At 55.3% G+C, this 19,672-nt stretch overlaps 1 protein-coding gene across 1 annotated transcript in view; it reads left to right on the plus strand.

Annotated features, from left to right (window-relative positions):
* Nucleotides 1-19,672, plus strand: part of HSF1 (heat shock transcription factor 1) — a 25,729-nt gene that overhangs the window by 4,547 nt on the left and 1,510 nt on the right. The window contains exons 2-10 of the mRNA XM_017883379.1: nucleotides 15,120-15,228; nucleotides 15,644-15,780; nucleotides 15,962-16,086; nucleotides 17,191-17,266; nucleotides 17,338-17,399; nucleotides 17,513-17,609; nucleotides 17,708-17,844; nucleotides 17,971-18,252; nucleotides 19,492-19,657. Coding sequence (XP_017738868.1) covers nucleotides 15,120-15,228; nucleotides 15,644-15,780; nucleotides 15,962-16,086; nucleotides 17,191-17,266; nucleotides 17,338-17,399; nucleotides 17,513-17,609; nucleotides 17,708-17,844; nucleotides 17,971-18,252; nucleotides 19,492-19,657 — 1,191 coding nt within the window. The remainder of the gene's footprint in view (nucleotides 1-15,119; nucleotides 15,229-15,643; nucleotides 15,781-15,961; nucleotides 16,087-17,190; nucleotides 17,267-17,337; nucleotides 17,400-17,512; nucleotides 17,610-17,707; nucleotides 17,845-17,970; nucleotides 18,253-19,491; nucleotides 19,658-19,672) is intronic.

Here is a 19,672-nt window from a genome sequence, read left to right on the forward strand (position 1 = left end):
GCCAGGATGGTCTCGATCTCCCGACCTTGTGATCCGCCCGTCTCGGCCTCCCAAAGTGCTGGGATTACAGGCTTGAGCCACCGCGCCCGGCCGTAAAGTACTTTTTAAAAAAAATGAACATATACTTCATTTTGTTGTTGTTGCTGAGTTTTTGTTTTGTTTTTTTTTTTGAGACAGAATCTCACTCTGTTGCCCAGGCCACACCCGGCTAATTTTTGTATTTTTTAGTAGAGATAGGGTTTCACTATATTGGACAGTCTGGTCTCAAACTCCTGACCTAGTGATCCACCCGCCTCAGCCTCCCAAAGTGCTGGGATTACAGGCGTGAGCCACCACGCCCGGCTAAAAAAGTGAACATGTATTTCATAAGCGAGAGTAGAAAATGTTTTCAAACCTGATCATGTTCTAAAAAGAGACCGGCCCAGCCCTACTTCCCCCTGCCCTGCAGGGCTAACTATGGCTGCCCTGGGCAGCTGTGGACTCCATGCTGAGGCCTGAGAACAAGGCACAGCCACATGACCTATGCCAGACAAATGCTAGAATGATGGTCATGCAGGTTAGAATGAACCCAGGTAGATAGAGGCCTCAGGATCAGGGTGAGACCAGAGGGGGCACCGGGGGGGCACCTGGGTGCAAAATTTAAGGAAGCACTTTTTTTTTTTTTCTTAAGCCACGATCTTGCTCTGTTGCCCAGGCTGGAGTGCAGGGCTATGATTGCAGCTCACTGCAGCCTCTGCCTCCCAGGCTCAAGTAATCCAGTCGCCTCAGCTGAGTCACTGGGGCTACAGGCTCACACCACCAGACCTGGCTTTTTTTTTCTTTTTTAAGGTTGTAGCAGAGACAGGGTCTCGCAGGGCCTCGCCGTATTGCCCGAGCTAGTCTGGAACTTGTGGGCTCAAGCCATCCTCCCACCTCAGCCTCCCAAAGTGCTGGGATTACGGGCTTGAGCCCACCACGCCGGGCCCTGAGGCATTCCTTTTTAAGACCCACCCTGCATTTGGATGGCACTGAGAGTGGGGCCTCCTTAGATGTGGCTCCTGGATGCTTCACTGTCTTCACTTGGCCCCAGCCTCATGGGTGCAGCTCCCTTCTCTTTGGCAGCAGGAAGGACTCTAGAAGGATGTGCTGAGACCCTGGGGCTCCCTGAGACTGAGTGAGCCGGAGGTCACCAAGGCCCTCGGCCTATCCCGGGGGAGAGGTCCACTGAAAGCCAGTGGTCAGATGGCTGCTGTGGAGGGTCTCTGGGTGGACAGTTGGGAGCAGAGTGGTCCCTGCAGTGAGGCAGGGGGCAGGGCGTCTACTCATAAGCACATGAGGAGTTACAGAAGCAGAGCCAACCTAGCCACACCCAGTAACTCAGACCCTGGCCACAGATGGTGTCCGGAGCTCCCACGGCAGGCAGGGCCACCCCTACTTCCCTGGTTCTGAGAGCCACCAAGACCTAGCAGGCCCTCTGGCCCCACCCTGGATGATCTGGCATTTGGCCCAAGATGCTGGAGGCCCCACAGCAGCAGCTGTGAGGAGTGCTGCAGGGTCTGGAGGGCCTGATGTGTGCCCGGATCAGAGCATCTCCTGGTGTGGCCATAAGAAGGCACACACCTGGAGCCAGGCACGGTGGCTCACGCCTGTAATCCCAGCACTTTGGGAGGCCGAGGTGGGTGGATCACGAGGTCAAGAGATTGAGACCATCCTGGCTAACACAGTGAAACCCTGTCTCTACTAAAAAATACAAAAAACTAGCCGGGCGTGGTGGCAGGTGCCTGTAGTCCCAGCTACTTGGGAGGCTGAGGCAGGAGAATGGCGCGAACCTGGGAGGCAGAGCTTGCAGTGAGGTGAGATCCGGCCACTGCACTCCAGCCTGGGTGATAGAGCAAGACCCTGTCTCAAAAAATAAATAAAAACTAAAAAGGCTCTGTGCTGTAGCCTCCCGTGTTTCCTCTACCCCGATGGTGTGGTGGGGGGTGCGGTGAGGAGGGCCCAGGCACAGAAGGCTGGGCTGCAGCCTCCTGCGGGGAGGGCAGATGCCTCCAGTGCCCCGTGCCCACCCAGTTCCGCAGGCCAGTGTTTGCTCATCCTTTATCGAGGGACCAGGGATGGACAGCCTGGCCCTGGAAGTCTCTCAGTTTTGGAGGAGTCAGCCTGTGTGCAGGGACAGCTGGAGAGGGGTCGTGGGGCTCACAGTGCCTTCCCGGAGGAAGCAAGCAGCTTCCATCGGGTCTGTCGAGGGCTGTGGGCTCCAGGGTCTCCTCCAGGTCTGGCAGGGGGAGGGAGGCTGTCTAAGGAGAGGAGGTGGTCCCAGATGTCTCAACAGCCTCCTCCCTGTGACCCTGTGGGCCACGGTGAGCAGCGGTAACCACCACACAGGTGCAGGGCAGCCGGTGATGAGAGATGTGATGAGAGGTGAGGGCGATTGTGCTGCTCTTGGTCCTTGTGTGGCGAGAACATGCTGGAAGCTCCTCCTGAGCAGAAACAAGAAAAGTGTTAACGAGAAAGGTGCGGGCGGCTCAGATACGGACAGAACCACACCGGGGAGCAGGGCCACAAAGTAAGCCACTTTCTCTGCACCTGCTCGCGCTTCCTACCTGCCTCACTGCTTCCATGCCCTGACCCCGGTGGTCCCCGCTCCCCACACGTGGGCTGCAGCTACTCACACATGCGTTCCCGCTACTCCTAAAGCCCACACTCCCAGGACCCAGAGAGGGAGAAGCCAGCCAAGTCCAGGAGCCCAGAACACCCATCAGCAGATAGAGCTTAGACTTGGCAGGAGGCTGGAACAAGAGGCTTGTGACCTGGGCTGTGTGGCCAGCTTGTAGAATACGGCACTGTTCACGTTCTGGGCCAGGGAGCCCTTTGAGAAGACACTCAGAGACACAGACACTTCCTATGTAAGGTGTCCCTACAGGCAGGATCTCACACACGTTTCAGGTCCTTCACAGTGCTGCGGAAAATGAGGCCACAGGCTCCGAGTTTACTGCAAGCTTCAGGGTTTGCTGACGCCTACACTTCTCAGCGTGTGGCATCTCACACCAGCCAGGGGCCTCCCATTTCCGGTGGCAGGTCTTCGTGATACGCAGTTATGACCTGTGACTCCTCCAGGAGGCGCCTGTGGTCAGCAGAGGAGGAACCTTGTTCCACTGAGGCAGGAAGATGAGACACTGGGTTCTCTGATGGGTTCACCAGCAGACCCTGTGAAATTCATAATGGCCCCTAAGGTAGGGATTGCCTGACATGTTCAACTTGGATTTAACCCTTAAGGCATAAGAAGCCACTGAACAACATTCAGACATTAGAAAACTAGGGCTGGGCGCGGTGGCTCACTCCTGTCATCCCAGCACTTTGGGAGGCCGAGGCGGGCGGATCACTTAGAGTCAGGAGTTTTAGACCAGCCTGGCCAACGTGGTGAACCCCATCTCTACTAAAAATACAAAAATAGGTTGGGTGTGGTGACACACGCCTGTAATCCCAGCTACTTGGGAGGCTGAGGCAGGAGAATCACTTGAACCCGGGATATGGAGGTTGCAATGAGCTGAGATTGCGCCACTGCACTCCAGCCTGGGCCACAGAGCGAGAATCTGTCTCAAAAAAAAAAAAAGAAAAAGAAAACTGGTGAAGACCGAGGTAAACCAAAAAATTGTCCAGGCTTTCTGCGTGGAGGCAATTTGCAGACTCACGTGCAGAGAACCCAACAAAACCCAAACTTTGGGGAAGCTGAGGCAGCCAGAATTTGTGGGGTATGGCACCAGAAAGGAAGGAGTTGTGCCCAAAAGGAAAGAGCTCCGACAAGCTGTGCGTGAGCCTGCTTGCATCTTGGGCTGGATCCGATTTGCTGGTGCAAAGTGAAACCTCGTGAAGCTGGACCAAGAGCAACTTGAAGAGGAAGAGTAAGTGTAAGGGGACGGGACTCACACGGGGTCGTGGTTATTTCAGTTCCCACCAGCTACAGTGTAGAAGCCACTTTAAATACACAGAGCATTCATGAGACCTTAGAGGAACCACAGCCTGGAAGTGGCGCAGAATAAGCTGGAAAGGAGAGGCCACTCCCAATGCCACGGAAACAAGTGCAAGGCAAGCCCTGGAAACACCACGGCCTGCTAGCATGGAGTACACATGGCACTCTTGAAGACAGAAGCCAGGCGAAGTGGCTCACACCTGTCATCCCAGCACTTTGGGAGGCCGAGGCAGGTGGATCACAAGGTCAGGAGTTCGAGACCATCCTGCCTAACACGGTGAAACCCCGTCTCTACTAAAAATACAAAAAATTAGCCAGGCGTGGTGGCGGGCGCCTGTAGTCCCAGCTACTGGGGAGGCTGAGGCAGGAGAATGGTGTGAACCCAGGAGGCGGAGCTTGCAGTGAGCCAAGATCGCGCCACTGCACTCCAGCCTGGGCGACAGAACAAGACTCCGTCTCAAAAAAAAAAAAAAGACTGAGAAATGGAAGATACAGAAAAGAAGCAAGTTGGACAAAATGTCACTGGAACTAATCTCCCACGTAGAAGAATTCCACGTTGTTTACTGTGAGAGTTCCCCTTCAAGGAGGTGATGCTTACCTCTCACTCCAGAAGCCTGGGCTGCACCTAGTGACCCCTTCCAAAGAGCAGAGCACAAGAGCAGGAGGAGCAGCTTTCCAGTGGAGACCTCCAGCAGCACAGCCTCACCAGGGGTCATGGTCACCATCAGCAGTGACATGCATATCCCCGTTGTGTACTCTTTATTTTATTTATTTTTTTGAGACGGAGTCTTGCTCTGTCACCTGGCTGGAGTGCAGTGGCGCGGTCTCGGCTCACTGCAACCTCTGCTTTCCGGGTCCAAGCAATTCTCCCACCTCAGCCTCCCGAGTAGCTGGGACTATAGGCACCCGCCACCATGTCCAGCAAATTTTTTTGTATTTTTGGTAGAGACAGGGTTTCACCGTGTTAGCCAGGATGGTCTCGATCTCCTGACCCCATGATCTGCCCGCCTCAGCCTCCCAAAGTGCTGGGATTACAGGCATGAGCCACCACGTCCGGCCTGTTGTATACTTGATAGGATGATGAGAACAGCACTCTACCTCTTTGATCTTCCTCCCAAAAGCATACGTAACCACAGCTAATCATGAAAAAACATCAAACAAATCCAAATTGAGAGACATTCCCCAAACTATTTGACGAGTCCTCAAAATTGTCAAGGTTCTCAAAAACTAGGCAAGTCTGGAAAGTGTCAGAGCCGGTGGAACTGAAGGAGATGTGACAACTGGATGGATCTTGGATGACATCCTGGAGCAGAGGAAGGATTGGGTGAAAACCTAAGGAATCTAAATAGAATATGGGCCTTAGTTAACAATGTGTCTAATGTTCTTGAGACAAATGCACCACACAAAGGCACGATGTTAATGATGGGGGACACTGGTGTAGGGCATGTATTCTAAAGTAAAAAGGTGGTTCTTCAGATTCACCGCAGTGGTTTGACAAAACATTAGAAACTTCAGAAGAAAAGATTCCCGAACTAAAAGCAATGGAAACTATCCACAGTGATGTACAGAGAGAAAAAGGACTGCAAAAACTTAGCCGAGCTTCAAGGAGAGAATATCATGTGGTCTAACGTATTTGAGGTTCCAGAAAACAGTGGGGAAGAGAATACAGAAATACGACCAAAAGGCCGGGCACGGTGGCTCCTGCCCGAGATCCCAGCACTTTGGGAGGCTGAGGTGGGCAGATTGCTTGAGCCCAGGAGTTCAAGACCAGCCTGGGCAATATAGCGAGATCCCCATCTCTATAAATAATCCAAAATTAGCCGGGCATGGTAGTGCCTACCTGTGGTCCCAACTACTCAGGAGGCTGAGGCGGGAGGTTCACCTGAGCTCAGGAGGTGGAGGCTGCAGTGAGCCATGATCACACCACTGCACTGCAGCCAGGGCAACAGAGTCTCCTGCACTCCAGCCTGGGCAACAGAGACCCTGTCTCAAAAAAAAAAAGAAATATTAGGCCCGGCGCGGTGGCTCATGCCTGTAATCCCAGCACTTTGGGAGGCCGAGACGGGCGGATCATGAGGTCAAGAGATTGAGACCATCCTGGCTAACATGGTGAAATCCCGTCTCTACTAAAAATATAAAAAACTAGCCGGGCGAGGTGGCGGGCGCCTGTAGTCCCAGCTACTCGGGAGGCTGAGGCAGGAGAATGGCATGAACCCAGGAGGTGGAGCTTGCAGTGAGCCGAGATCGCGCCACTGCACTCCAGCCTGGGCAACAGTGAGACTCCGTCTCAAAAAACAAAAACAAAACAAAACAAAAGAAATATTATGGCCAAAATTTTTCCCAAATTTTTGAAAAGCTGTAAGCTCACAAGTCCAAGAATATCAATCTCAAGCAGGATAAAACCAAAACCATATCAAGGCACATTATATAATCAAAGTGCTGGAACAGGCTGGTGAAGAGAAAATCTTAAAAGCAAACAGAAGAGGCCGGGCGCGGTGGCTCACGCCTGTAATCCCAGCACTTGGGAGGCCGAGGTGGGCAGATCACAAGGTCAGGAAGTTGAGACCATCCTGACTAACACGGTGAAACCCCGTCTCTACTAAAAATACAAAAAATTAGCCGGGCGTGGTGGCGGGCGCCTGTAGTCCCAGCTACTCGAGAGGCTGAGACAAGAGAATTGCTTGAACCTAGGAGTCGGAGGTTGCACTGAGCTGAGATCGTGCCACTGCCTTCCAGCCTGGGTGACCGAGTGAGACCTCTCAAAGAAAAAAATTATTGTCCCAGTTTCTGAGACTCGTGAATTGATTCCAGCTCAAGGTTTCTGAGGCTGACGTCATCTCAAGGCTCAACTGAGGATGAAATACGCTTCTAACTTCCCTCAATGCTTGCTGACGGGCCACAGTTTCTCGCTGGCTTTTGGCAAGAGGCTTTAATTCCTTATCAAGTGAGCCTCTCCGTAGAGCTGTTTGTTACATGGCGGCTTGCCTCTCCAAAAGCAAGTGACCCAAGAAAGCCAGAGCCCCAGACGGCTTTTACAGTTTGTTCTCAAATGGCATCACCTCTGCGTTTGGTCACACAGGACAACCGTGGTACATGGCGGGAGGAGATGGCTCCAGGGTGTGGACACCAGAAGTGGAATCAACGGGGCCATTGGCAGGCTAGTTAATAGGGATAAATTAGCCGGGTGCAGTGGCTCATTCCTGTAATCCCAGCACTTTGGGAGGCCGAGGCAGGCAGATCACAAGGTCAGGAGTTCGAGACCATCCTGGCCAATGTGGTGAAACCTCATCTCTACTAAAAATACAAAAAGTATCTGGGCATGGTGGCGGGCACCTGTAGTCCCAGCTACTCAGGAGGCTGAGGCAGAAGAATCGCTTGAACCTGGGAGGTGGAGGTTGCAGTGAGCCTAGATCGCACCACTACACTCTAGCCCACACGACAGAGTGAGATTCTGTCTCAAAAGAAAAAAAGGCCGGGTGGGGAATAAATTGAAGACCTAAATAAATGGAGAGAAATACCATGGTCATGGGACAGAAGACCTAGTATTATTATAAGGAGAACAAAATTAGAAGATTCACACTATCTGATTTCAAGACACTATAAAGCTCTAGTAATCAAGACTGAACAATATTAGCATAAATGTAAACATGTAAACAAATGGAGCAGACTATAGATTTCAGAAATAGACTCACCCATCTAAGGCTGACTGATCTTGACAAAGGTGCCACTAGTTGAATGGAGAAATAATCGTCTGTTCAGCAAACAGTGCTGGGATAACTGGACGTCCATAAACAAAAAGGTGAGCCTTGTCCTTTACCTCACACCATATACGAAACTAACTCAGAATGGATTGGAGACTAAAATATGAGCTAAGACAACAAAACTTCTAGAGAAAAAAAAACCCTTTGATCTTGAGTTAGGAGACAAAATCACCAAATAGGAAAAAAAGCCGACTTCATTGAAGTTAAAAACATCCACTCTTTGAAATACACTATTAGGGAATTAAGAAGCAAACCACACACTATATTTGCAAAGCATATATCTGGTACCAAGAATATATTTTTTAAAAAATTTTTGGCCAGGCACGGTGGCTCACGCCTGTAATCCCAACACTTGGGGAGGCTGAGGCAGGTGAATCACTTGAGGTCAGGAGTTTGAGACCAGCTTGGCCAACATGGTGAAAGCCTGTCTCTACTAAAATACAAAATTAGCTGAGTGTGGTGGCGGGTGCCTGTAGTCCCAGCTACTTGGGAGGCTGAGGCGGGAGAATCGCTTGAACCCGGGAGGCAGAGGTTGCAGTGAGCCGAGATCGCGCCACTGCACTCTAGCCTGGGCGATGGAGCGAGATTCCATCTCAAATAATAATAATAAATAAATAAATGACAAGTGGCTGAGCATGGTAGCTGACACCTGTAATCCCAACACTTTGGGAGGCCAGCGTGGGTAGATCACTTCCACTCAGGAGTTTGAGACCAGCCTGGGCAACACAGGGAGACCCATCTCTACAAAAAAAAAAATGAGCCCGGCGTGGTGGTTTGCTCCTGTGGTCCCAGCTACTCGGGAGGCTGCGGGGGGAGGATCTCTTGGTCCCAGGAGGTGGAGATTGCAGTGAGTCAAGATCGCGCCGCTGCACTCCAGCCTGGGTGACAAAGCACGACTCTGTCTCAAAAAATAAAAACGTATATTGAAAAAGGCAAAAGATTTGAACAGATACATCAAAAAAAGACAAATAGCAAATAAGCACTTGAACAGATGCTCAGCATCATTACTTGTCAGAGAAACGCACACGAAAACCTCAGTGCCAGCTACCAGAACAACCAACAGGCGGGGCGCGGTGGCTCACGCCTGGAATCCCAGCACTTTGGGAGGCTGAGACGGGTGGATCACGAGGTCAAGAGGTGGAGACCATCCGGGCTAACATGGTGAAACCCCGTCTCTACTGAAAATTTTTTTAAAAATCAGCCGGGCACGGTGACGGGCGCCTGTAGTCCCAGCTACTCGGGAGGCTGAGGCAGGAGAATGGCATGAACCCGAGAGGCAGAAGTTGCAGTGAGCCGAGATTGCGCCACTGCGCTCCAGCCTGGGGGACAGAGCAAGAGACTCCATCTCAAAAAAAAAAGAAAAAACAGCCAACGCCACCAGGTGCTGAGGAGGGCACGGAGCCACTGGAACTCAGCTGTGCTGCTGAGAACTCAAATGCTATATCATACTCTTTGAAAAGCAGCTTGGGCGTTGCATGGGAAATTAAGCGTTTACCACACGGCCAGCAGCTCTGCTTTGGTTATTGTATTGTTCAGCTCTGGAATTTCCACTGGGGGCTCTTTATGATTTCGTCTCTTTTACCATTGTTTTGGTGTAGATGGGGTCTCGCTGTTTGGATGATTGTTTGCAGGGGTGTTCCGTGGGGTTTTGAGCAGTGGTAGTTTCTGAGGTCAGTCAGGGTTGTTGTGGCCCCAGCAGGGCTCTTCATAGCTTTCCCTTTGCAGAAGAACAAGCCTGTGGTTTTACGTGTTTCTCTTCCTTGAGAGGAGCTGTCGTTTCTGAGAGCAACTCTTGGGCTGAACTTTCAAATAGAATGAGTTTCCTTGGGGAGCTTCAGAGCTCTTTCCTTATGGACAGCCTCTCTCCCCAGGCTCGCTCTGTGCCACCGCTCTGGGCGCCGGGCAGGACAGCAGCCTCTGATCTTCTTGGCCTGGCTTTCCCAGCATGGGTGCTCTACCCTGCAGTTTTAACCCAGAAAGCCTGAACTGTATTTAAAACGTGTGGTTTTCAAGGCCAGGCACAGTGGCTCATGCCTGTCATCCCAGCACTTTGGGAAGCCGAGGTGGGTGGATCACTTCCAGTCAGGAGTTCAAGACCAGCCTGGCCAACCTGGTGAAAGCCTGTCTCTACCAAAAATATAAAACTTAGCCAGGTGTGGTGGCACATGCCTGTAATCCCAGCTACTCAGGAGGCTGAGGCAGAAGAATCGCTTGAACCCAGGAGGTGGAGGTTGCAGTGAGCCAAGATGGCACCACTGTACTCTAGCCTAGGTGACAGAGAGAGACTCCATCTCAAAAAAACACTGTGGTTTTGAAATTGCTTTAATCAGGTGGGAGCTGCAGGGAGGTGGTCAGAGACCTGGGTGTCCTCAGCCTGCTGTGACTGTGGCCGAGCTCCTCTCTGAGGCATGGGCAAGGTGGAGGAAGGGAGCCCCTGGCGTCTAGGCCACATGCTCCAGCAACTTAGTCTCTTCAACTTGGAGTCGGTGAGGATGAGAAACTCTGGTGGTCTGCCTAGCCCGTGAGATCCGGGAAACCTTGTTCGGGAACTAAGGGGAGAAGGGTCCCCATCTTCCTGCTCCCCTCCCTGAGTGTAGTGCCCATCATGGCGAGCTGGGGTGAGAGGGAAAGAGGAGGCTGAGGTTCAGATACCACCAGGCTCACTGTTCGTACCAGGTGTCGGTAGATTTTACTCCGTAAGTGTTTATCTGTTAATATGCCTTTAGGACAGTTTGAGACTTTAAATGGTTTAAGTAAGCTTTGCTTGTTTCACAGGAAGTGCTTCCACGAAGGTCCTCACATTGCTGCCCCAGAGTGGAAATCTCTCCATTTTCAAAGCATAGCTTTGCCGGATATTGAGTTTTTATGTTTTGTAGAGATGGGGTCTCGCGATGTTGCCCAGACTGGTCTCCAACTCCTGGGCTCAAGGGATCCTCCTGCCTTAGCCTCCCAAAGTGCTCGGATTACAGGCCTGAGTCCCACACCCGGCCAGTATACAAAGATTGAGTGGCAGGGTCTTTTATTTTAATACTTTTATTTTATTTGTTTTGGTTTGTTTTTGTTTTTGTTTGGAGATGGATTCTCGCTCTGTTGCCCAGGCTGGAGGGCGGTGGCACGATCTCCGCTTACTACAACCTCCACCTCCCAGGTTCAAGCAATACTCCTGCCTCAACCTCCTGAGTAGCTGGGATTACAGGCATGAGCCACTACACCCAGCTAGTTTTTCCATTTTTAGTAGAGACGGGGTTTCACCATGCTGTCCAGGCTGGTCTGAAACTCCTGACCTCAAATGATCCACCCACCTTAGCCTCCCAAAGTGTTGGAATTACAGACGTGAGCCACCACACCAGCCATTTTAAAACTTTTTTTTTTTCGAGACAGAGTCTTGCTCTGTCCCCCAGGCTGGGGTGCAGTGGGGTGATCTCGGCTCACTGCAACCTCTGCCTCCCGGATTCAAGCGATTCTTCTGCCTCAGCCTCCCAAATAGCTGGGAGCACAGGCACAGGCCACCACGCCCAGCTAATTTTTATATTTTTAGTAGAGATGGGGTTTCCTCATGTTGGCCAGGCTGGTCTCGAATTCCTGACCTCAGGTGGTCTGCCCGGCTCAGCCTCCCAAAATGCTGGGATGGCAGGTGTGAGCCACCGCGCCCGGCTGTGTTATACTTTTTGTGGTGTCTCACAGGTCTCTGAGGCTCTGCTCATTTTTGTTTTTTTGTTTTTGTTTTTTTGAAACAGAATCTCCTTCTGTCACCAGGCTGGAGTGCAGTGACGCAATCTCGATCTCGGCTCCCTGCAACCTCTGCCTCCAGGGTTCAAGCAATTATCTTGCCTCAGCCTCCCAAGTAGCTGGGACTACAGGCACAGGCCACCACGCCCAACTAATTTTTTTTTATATTTTTAGTAGAGATGGGGTTTCACCGTGTTGACCAGGATGGTCTCAATGTGTTGACCTCGTGATCCACCCACGTTGGCCTCCCAAAGTGCTGAGACTGCAGGTGTGAGCCACCGCGCCCAGCCGGCTCCTGTCCTCCTCATTCCTTCTTTTTTCTTTTTTTTCTCATACCGAACCATCTCAATGGACCTGTCTTCATGTTTGCTGACTCCTTCTCCTAGTCTGATATGCTCTGTCGCCCAAGCTGGAGTGCAGTGGCGCGATCTCAGCTCACTACAACCTCCGCCTCCCGGGTTCAAACAGTTCTCCTGCCTCAGCCTCCTGAGTAGCTGGGATTACAGGCATGAGCCACCACGCCTGGCTAATTTTGTATTTTTAGTAGAGACGGGGTTTCTCGATGTTGGTCAGGTTGGTCTCCAACTCCTGACCTCAGGTGATCCACCTGCCTTGGACTCTCAAAGTGCTGGGATTCCAGGCGTGAGCCACCATGCCTGGCCCCTCTGGTTAACTTTATTTTTTTTTTTTGAGACGGAGCCTCCCTCTGTCCCCCAGGCTGGAGGGCAGTGGCCGGATCTCAATTCAATGCAAGCTCCGCCTCCCGGGTTTACGCTATTCTCCTGCCTCAGCCTCCCGAGTAGCTGGGACTACAGGCCCCGCCACCTCGCCCGGCTAGTTTTTTGTATGTTTTAGTAGAGACGGGGTTTCACCGTGTTAGCCAGGATGGTCTCAATCTCCTGACCTCGTGATCCGCCCGTCTCGGCCTCCCAAAGTGCTGGGATTACAGGCGTGAGCCACCGCGCCCGGCCTCTCTGGTTAACTTTTAATCTGAATTATTATACTTTTCAGTTCCAAAATTTTGATTTCGTCCTTCTTTACCATTTTTATCTCTTTATTGATACCCTGTGTTTGATGAGATGTCATTCTCATACTTCAGTTCTTCAGATGTGGTTTCCTTTAGTTGTTTGAACATATTTGAAATAATTGACTTAAAATCTTTGCCTGGTAAGTCCAGTGTCCAGTGTTTTGGCTTCTTTGGGGACAGTTTCTATTGATTGCTTTTTTTCCCTGTGTATGGTGTGGGGGTCCTAGCTTCTTGTTTCTTTGCATATCTCGTTTTTGTTTTTTTTTTAACTAGAGTCTTTGTTTGTTTGTTTGTTTTTGAGTCTGTTACCCAGGCTGGAGCGCAGTAGCTCGATCACAGCTCACTGCAACCTTCACCTCCAGAGCTCAAGGGATCCTCCCACCTCAGCCTCCTGAGTAGCTGGGATGACAGGTGTGCGCCACCACACCATTTAATTTTTGTATTTTTACTAGAGACGAGGTTTTGCCATGTTGCCCAGGCCGGTCTCCAACTCCTGAGCTCAACCAACCCACCCGCCTTGGCCTCCCAAAGTGCTGGGACCACAGGCGTGAGCCAGCACAGCCGGCTGGAGAACTGGAGCTCTCACAGGTTGAGAGTGGCAGCTCGAGCTCGGACTCCCCCGCCTCCCCAGGATTTGTCACTGCTGCTGTTTGTTGTGGTTATCGGCCAGGTAGCTTTTCGGGACTGCTTCTGTAAAGGTTCTGTTCTTTCTTGATGGCCACTGCAGTCTCTGTTCCGTTCACTGATGTGGGTCGTGACGGGGCGGAAATGTTCTCGAGGCTTGGAGCCAGCGAGTCCCCGTCTTTGGGGGCTGTGTGTGTACTGGGGACGCCTTCAGCACTTGGCCAGGCCGTGGACAACCCGACTGTGCTTCCCTTCCTGCTTACGCAGAGCTCAAGGTCAGCCAGAAGTGAGAGCTCAGGGCTGGCTCACACGTGTACGGCTGCGAGATGTCCTGGAATATCTCAGAGCTTTTCAGAGCCCCTAGTGGCGCCTCCTTCTCCCCAGCGGCCGGGCGCTGCCTCAGGCAGCCACAGCGTTCAAAAGTCGCCTCTAAATGTTTCAACAAGCACGCCTAGGCAAACAGCTTTTTTATTCAGGAGAGCTTCAAGTCAAATCAGAGACAGCCTTGTGCGTGGACTCCTAGGCAGATGCTGCCAGGCCTCTGGGAATGGGGTCTTGGAGGAGCCCAAGCCCTGGCCCACCCCGCAGCAGCTGCCAGGACACTGGTTCCCACGGGGACTGCAGCTGTTGGTTTTCAGGGCTGCAGATGGAGTGGGAATAGGGCATGTTAAAATGCCGCCAAGCCTGGCCGGGCACGGTGGCTCACGTCTGTAATCCCAGCACTGCAGGAGGCCGAGGTGGGCGGATCACTTGAGGTCAGGAATTCAAGACCAGCCTGGGCAACATGGTGAAACCCCATCTCTACTAAAAATACAGAAATTAGCCGGGCATGGTGGCGCCTGTAGTCAACTACTTGGGAGGCTGAGGCACGAGAATCACTTGAACTTGGGAGGCGGAGGCTGCAGTGAGCCGTGTTCGTGCCAGTGCACTCCAGCCTGGGCAACAGAGCAAGACCCTGTCTCAGAAAAAAAAAAAGTTCACACAGCCCACTGTTCTTACTAAGATTCAGCTGTTTTTCTGGAATAAATGCTCCCCGTGCTACTGTAATTCTTTGGTTAATTTTCAGAGTCTGGAAAGTTGGCGTTTTTCACCATCTCTGTCCTGCTGCCTTAGGTCCTTTCCGTGACTGTTCCCTCCCTAACACACGCACATCCCTGTTTATTTCGCGTCTCTCTATTTTGGAAAGTGGTTCTCCACTTCTAGTGCCATACCACGGGGGTTTTTCTGGCTTTTTTCCCTGTTTGCATCTGCAGCTCCCTTCCCTGGCAGGGAGAAATCTGCCCCACTGCCCTTCCCCAGTTTCTTCACTGGGTCAGCCTCCCCTTCCTCTGCAGATACCCCTCACCTCTCTCTGGCCCTGCTTCAGGCCCCCATTCCCCGCCATGTGGGCTTCTCGCTGTCCCCTAAGCCTTCAATGCCCCCTCTGAGCCACTGTGGCCACGGCCAGCAGGGATGCCTCCCTCGCCAGCTCCTCCTGATAGCTCTGGGCCTGAGCTTGGGAGAGAAATGGAAGAGGAAGAATATATTCAGTGTTTGACTGTCTCTGTTTCTTGTCTCACGTCACAAAACAAGAATGAATTTGGATTTCTGAACGCAAATGTGTTTTCCTCTGGAGTAATGAAGTCAGGACTCAATTTCCTTTGCTGTTCCTAAGGGAAATGTCCTGCTTAAACACCCATCCCGTGGGCATGGCCAGAGTGCGGCAGGTGCTTTGTGAGTGGAAACATGGCCTTCTCTAGAACCCCTGGGGAGGGGCTTCCCGGCTGTGAGGAAGGCCCCGCATCTGCCCACTGCCCAGTCCTGGGCCTCACAGTGAGGATGCAGGTCACACTGCACAGATGAGGCTCGTGTGGCAGGTGGTCCCAGGAACGAACTCACCTCCCGCCAGCCCCCTGGGCCTCCCATGGCCCCAGCCCCATCAGGTGGAATGTGCACTGCCTGCGCTTCAGAAGGGGTGGCCTGGGGAAGGGTGGCTTGGGCACACTGCCTCTTGCCACCACGCGTGACCCACCGTGTGTCTCCCTTTCAGAGTGGGAACAGCTTCCATGTGTTCGACCAGGGCCAGTTTGCCAAGGAGGTGCTGCCCAAGTATTTCAAGCACAACAACATGGCCAGCTTCGTGCGGCAGCTCAACATGTGTGAGTGCTGACTCCGAGGTGCGGGAGGCAGACCTGCAGACGCAGGAGGACCTTGTGGATGAAGGACGGAGCCCCTGTGCTGGCTAAGGGCATGCCATGGAACCCAGCAAGCCTGGAGGCCGGGGGCAGCTGCCTCTTCCAAGGGGGAGGGTCCTCGTGGGTATGAACCTGGGGTCTCCAAGGAAGAACCGTGAAGCCTGAGCTGTACTCCACGTGTATCGGGCGTGGGGAGCCCCGTGGGGACACAGGGTCTCACTTAGACCAAGACCACCCAGCCACCAGGCGTGGGCTCTGAGGGGCAGGGCGGGGTCTGACCGTGGCCAAGCCCCGCAGCAGCCTCCCAGGGCAGTGGCCGCTCTTCGAGGGGTCTCGTCCTGCCCTGAAGCAGAGCCGCCCCCTTCCCTGCTATGTGCAGATGGTTTCCGGAAAGTGGTCCACATCGAGCAGGGTGGCCTGGTCAAGCCAGAGAGAGATGACACGGAGTTCCAGCACCCGTGCTTCCTGCGCGGCCAGGAGCAGCTCCTTGAGAACATCAAGAGGAAAGTCACCAGTGTGAGTCCCGGCCCCGCACCCTCGCCCAGTCTCGCCTGCCACGGCTCTCCCCGCCCGGCCCTCCCTGAGAGTTCCCACCCCAGCCTGCCCGCTTCCTGAGGGACCCGGCTGCAGTGGACGAGCCTGAGCCTGCCAAGCTCCCGGGCCGCTTCAGTGACCCCTGTCCCTCTCGGGGATCCAGGTGTCCACCCTGAAGAGTGAAGACATAAAGATCCGCCAGGACAGTGTCACCAAGCTGCTGACGGACGTGCAGCTGATGAAGGGGAAGCAGGAGTGCATGGACTCCAAGCTCCTGGCCATGAAGCAGTAGGTCCCACACCAGCACTGTGGGCCGCAGCGGGTGCTGTGGGGCAGGGCCCTGTCCAGGGCTCCAGGTGCTCAGCCCCACCTCCTGCTCCACCCAGATCTACCCTGGGCCTCTGCCCCAGCCCTGCCACCCATGGCTGCCATTCTCCACATGCAGAAGGGGTTGGGAGGGTCCCCTGTTCTGCACATCCCCAGCGCCCTCTGGGCCATCCTGGCCTCCGAGCTTGGCGGGACCTACCAGCCTAATTTTGAGGACAAGCCCTGCACAGCAGACCCACCCCACCCGCCTCGGGCCTGGGGTCAGACCCATCTCAGGCCCTTCCTGGAACCTCTGCCCCACACTTGCCTGGGCCTATGGAGCTAACCCCCCAGCCCCTCCTCACCAGGACCCTGCGGCTCTGGGGAAACCTTAGCAGGGGCCTGACACACGGTGGCACCTGAGAAACTGAGGCAAGCCCACCTCGCAAGGCTGGCTCAGGTCTCGCATCCACTTTGGGGCTCCAGGCCTGCGGGAACCCCAACCCCAGTTGGCCCCAAGAAGACTCACAGGCTTGGTGGGGCTCAGCCTCCCAGAGCAGCAGGAGCGCGCTCATGGCCCTGCTCAACTGGCTGGGGACAGCTCTTCCCCACCCCGTGGGGCCACCTCGTGGGGCCACCTCTGAGCCACTTCCAGGCCTGGCCCTGAGCACCTGCAGGACACGGGACAGCCGGTGTCGCAGCCTGAAGAACCGTCCTCCCTCAACCTGGCTTCTCAGGTGGAAGGGCGGCTCAAGGGTCTGCTCCTGGCCTGTGTCCAAGGCAGCCCTCCAGGTGTTGGCCAGGATGGATGCCAGGATCCGGGTGCACCTGGATCCTGGTGCTCCTGTCCCCAACACCCTACCTGACACCAGGTGTTCCCGGCAGGGTGAGGGGCAGTGGGACCAGCAAGCCCTGGCCCTGGCCCCCAGCCCCTCCACACAGCAGTTCTCATCCTGGGGTGGGCCAGGCCAGACATGGTCATACTTACCCCTGCGCCTGCCTGGTGGGCGGGGAGGGTCTGTGGGGCTCCCTCAGCCCTGGCGCTCCTGGGATTGGGCTCCACTGACCCAGCCTGGTCTGTTGCAGTGAGAATGAGGCTCTGTGGCGGGAGGTGGCCAGCCTTCGGCAGAAGCATGCCCAGCAACAGAAAGTCGTCAACAAGGTGGGGGCAGGGCCAGAGGGCCGGCGGGGGCCCCACAAGGGCCAGGGTGACTGTGTCCTCTCTCCCCACAGCTCATTCAGTTCCTGATCTCACTGGTGCAGTCAAACCGGATCCTGGGGGTGAAGAGAAAGATGTGAGGTTTTGGGGACGCCTGCATCCGCCACCTGGGGCCCAGGGCCGTCCTCCTCCTCTGTCAGCTGTGCCCCGAGGTGGGGGGTGGCGGCTGACCTGCACCCTTCCCCACAGCCCCCTGATGCTGAACGACAGTGGCTCAGCACATTCCATGCCCAAGTACGGCCGGCAGTTTTCCCTGGAGCACGTCCACGGCTCGGGCCCCTACTCGGTGAGTGCTGGAGGCAGGGCACCCGTCCAGGCGTGCGGGCGGCAGTGGGGTGTGTTGCCCCAGCCGGCGCTGCACGAGCCTTCTGCCTTTGATTGCAGGCCCCCTCCCCGGCCTACAGTAGCTCCAGCCTCTACGCCCCCGATTCTGTGGCCAGCTCCGGGCCCATCATCTCCGACATCACCGAGCTGGCTCCTGCCAGCCCCGTGGCCTCCCCCGGCGGGAGCAGAGACGAGAGGTGGGGGCCGCATCACCCCAGCCATCCTGTCCCCCAACGAGGCGAGCCCCTGTGGGCCCAGGGCAGAGTTGGGGATGAGGTGGGGCTGGCCAAGACACCAGCTAACGTGGCCCCCCTCGTGTCCAGGCCCCTGTCCAGCAGCCCCCTGGTGCGTGTCAAGGAGGAGCCCCCCAGCCCGCCTCAGAGCCCCCGGGTAGAGGAGGCGAGTCCCGGGCGCCCATCTTCCGTGGACACCCTCTTGTCCCCGACCGCCCTCATTGACTCCATCCTGCGGGAGAGTGAACCTACCCCCGCCTCCGCCACAGCCCTCACGGACGCCAGGGGCCACACGGACACCGAGGGCCGGCCTCCCTCACCCCCGCCCACCTCCACCCCTGAAAAGTGCCTCAGCGTAGCCTGCCTGGACAAGTGAGTGCCGCCCCACCCACAGCCCCTGGAGGCACAGCCCTGGGCTTCAGCTCAGACTGTCCCAGAGGGCTGAGCAGGGCAGCTGGCAAGGCAGGACCCTACCCCTAACCTCGGAGCTCGGGGCTGGGGAGGGAGACAGGTGCCAAACAGATCACCCCACAATCCCAAACGCCACAGAAGCCAAGGGCGTGTCCGGGCAGGCTACTGGGCCCTGCTCTCAGCCACCCCTCCTGCTGCTGCCACCCTCTCGCCACAGGCCACAGGTCCTGGCAGGTCGTGCTGCCCAGACAGATGGCAGGAGATGGTGAGCGGGGCCTGGCCTCCACACCCCCAGGCTTGCCCAGCCCCTGCCTGCAATGGGGGCTCTTGTTTTTGTATCTTGCAGTTTGGCTCGCACTCCACAGATGTCTGGGGTCGCCCGCCTCTTCCCCTGCCCCTCTTCCTCTCCGCATGGCCGAGTCCAGCCAGGGTTAGCGCTGACCCCACTGGGGTGGGAGGAGGGCCCTGCCAGAGCTCGGGCCCTCCCACACGACCGTGGACCAGACCCAGCCTGACGGGGCATGAGCATCGGGTCTGGGCGGCATCGTCCTAAGCTCCTCTGTGGCTGGGGCTCAATGTCATCATGGCTCCCCTGGCCATGGGCCTGTGGTCATTGCCTGTGACAGGGACAGGTCTCTGGTGCTGGCAGGATCCAAACTGTGGTGCTGACTGCACTTCCTGCCAGGCGGGGTCTCCAGGGTACCTCTGGTACCCGGCCTGGCTGCCTGTCCCATGGCCCAGGTGTGCCCCATGGCCTAGTGCTTTCTTGGTCACAGCCACCAGACCGTGAGTCTCATTCCCACAGCAGCACCAGGGCAGGGACTGAGCCCCCCACACACTGAGCACAGCCCCAGCCATTTTCCCAATGCTACAGGAAGCCTCACCAACCCTGAAAACTGAAATCCCTGATCCTCGTACTAGAGCTGAATACACCCCTTGTCTCCTGGGTCCTCTGCCACCAAGGCCTCCAGGCCCTCATGGCGAAGGGATGCCCAGCATGGGCCCAGCCGCACCCCAGAGGGCACAAAGCCTCCACCACCTTCCAGGCGGTCCTCAAATGCACTGCCCCCTCCAGCCTGTGCAGGCATACACGGGGGTGCGGCCTGGGGGATACAGTCAAGGGGACCCCTTCTCCCACTGGAGTGCATCGGGGTGTGGGGCGTGGGGCACTGGTTCAGCTACCCCCTCATCCCGGGCCAGGAATGAGCTCAGTGATCACTTGGATGCTATGGACTCCAACCTGGACAACCTGCAGACCATGCTGAGCAGCCATGGCTTCAGTGTGGACACCAGCGCCCTGCTGGACGTGAGTCGCGTCCTGTCCCGCCCCGCCCCGCCCCGCCCCGCCCTGCCCCCGGTGCTGTTCTGACTTCCCTCCCTC

Source organism: Rhinopithecus bieti, unplaced genomic scaffold (assembly GCF_001698545.2).
Source record: "Rhinopithecus bieti isolate Rb0 unplaced genomic scaffold, ASM169854v2 scaffold_13617, whole genome shotgun sequence".
Classification (NCBI taxonomy): Eukaryota; Metazoa; Chordata; class Mammalia; order Primates; family Cercopithecidae; genus Rhinopithecus; species Rhinopithecus bieti.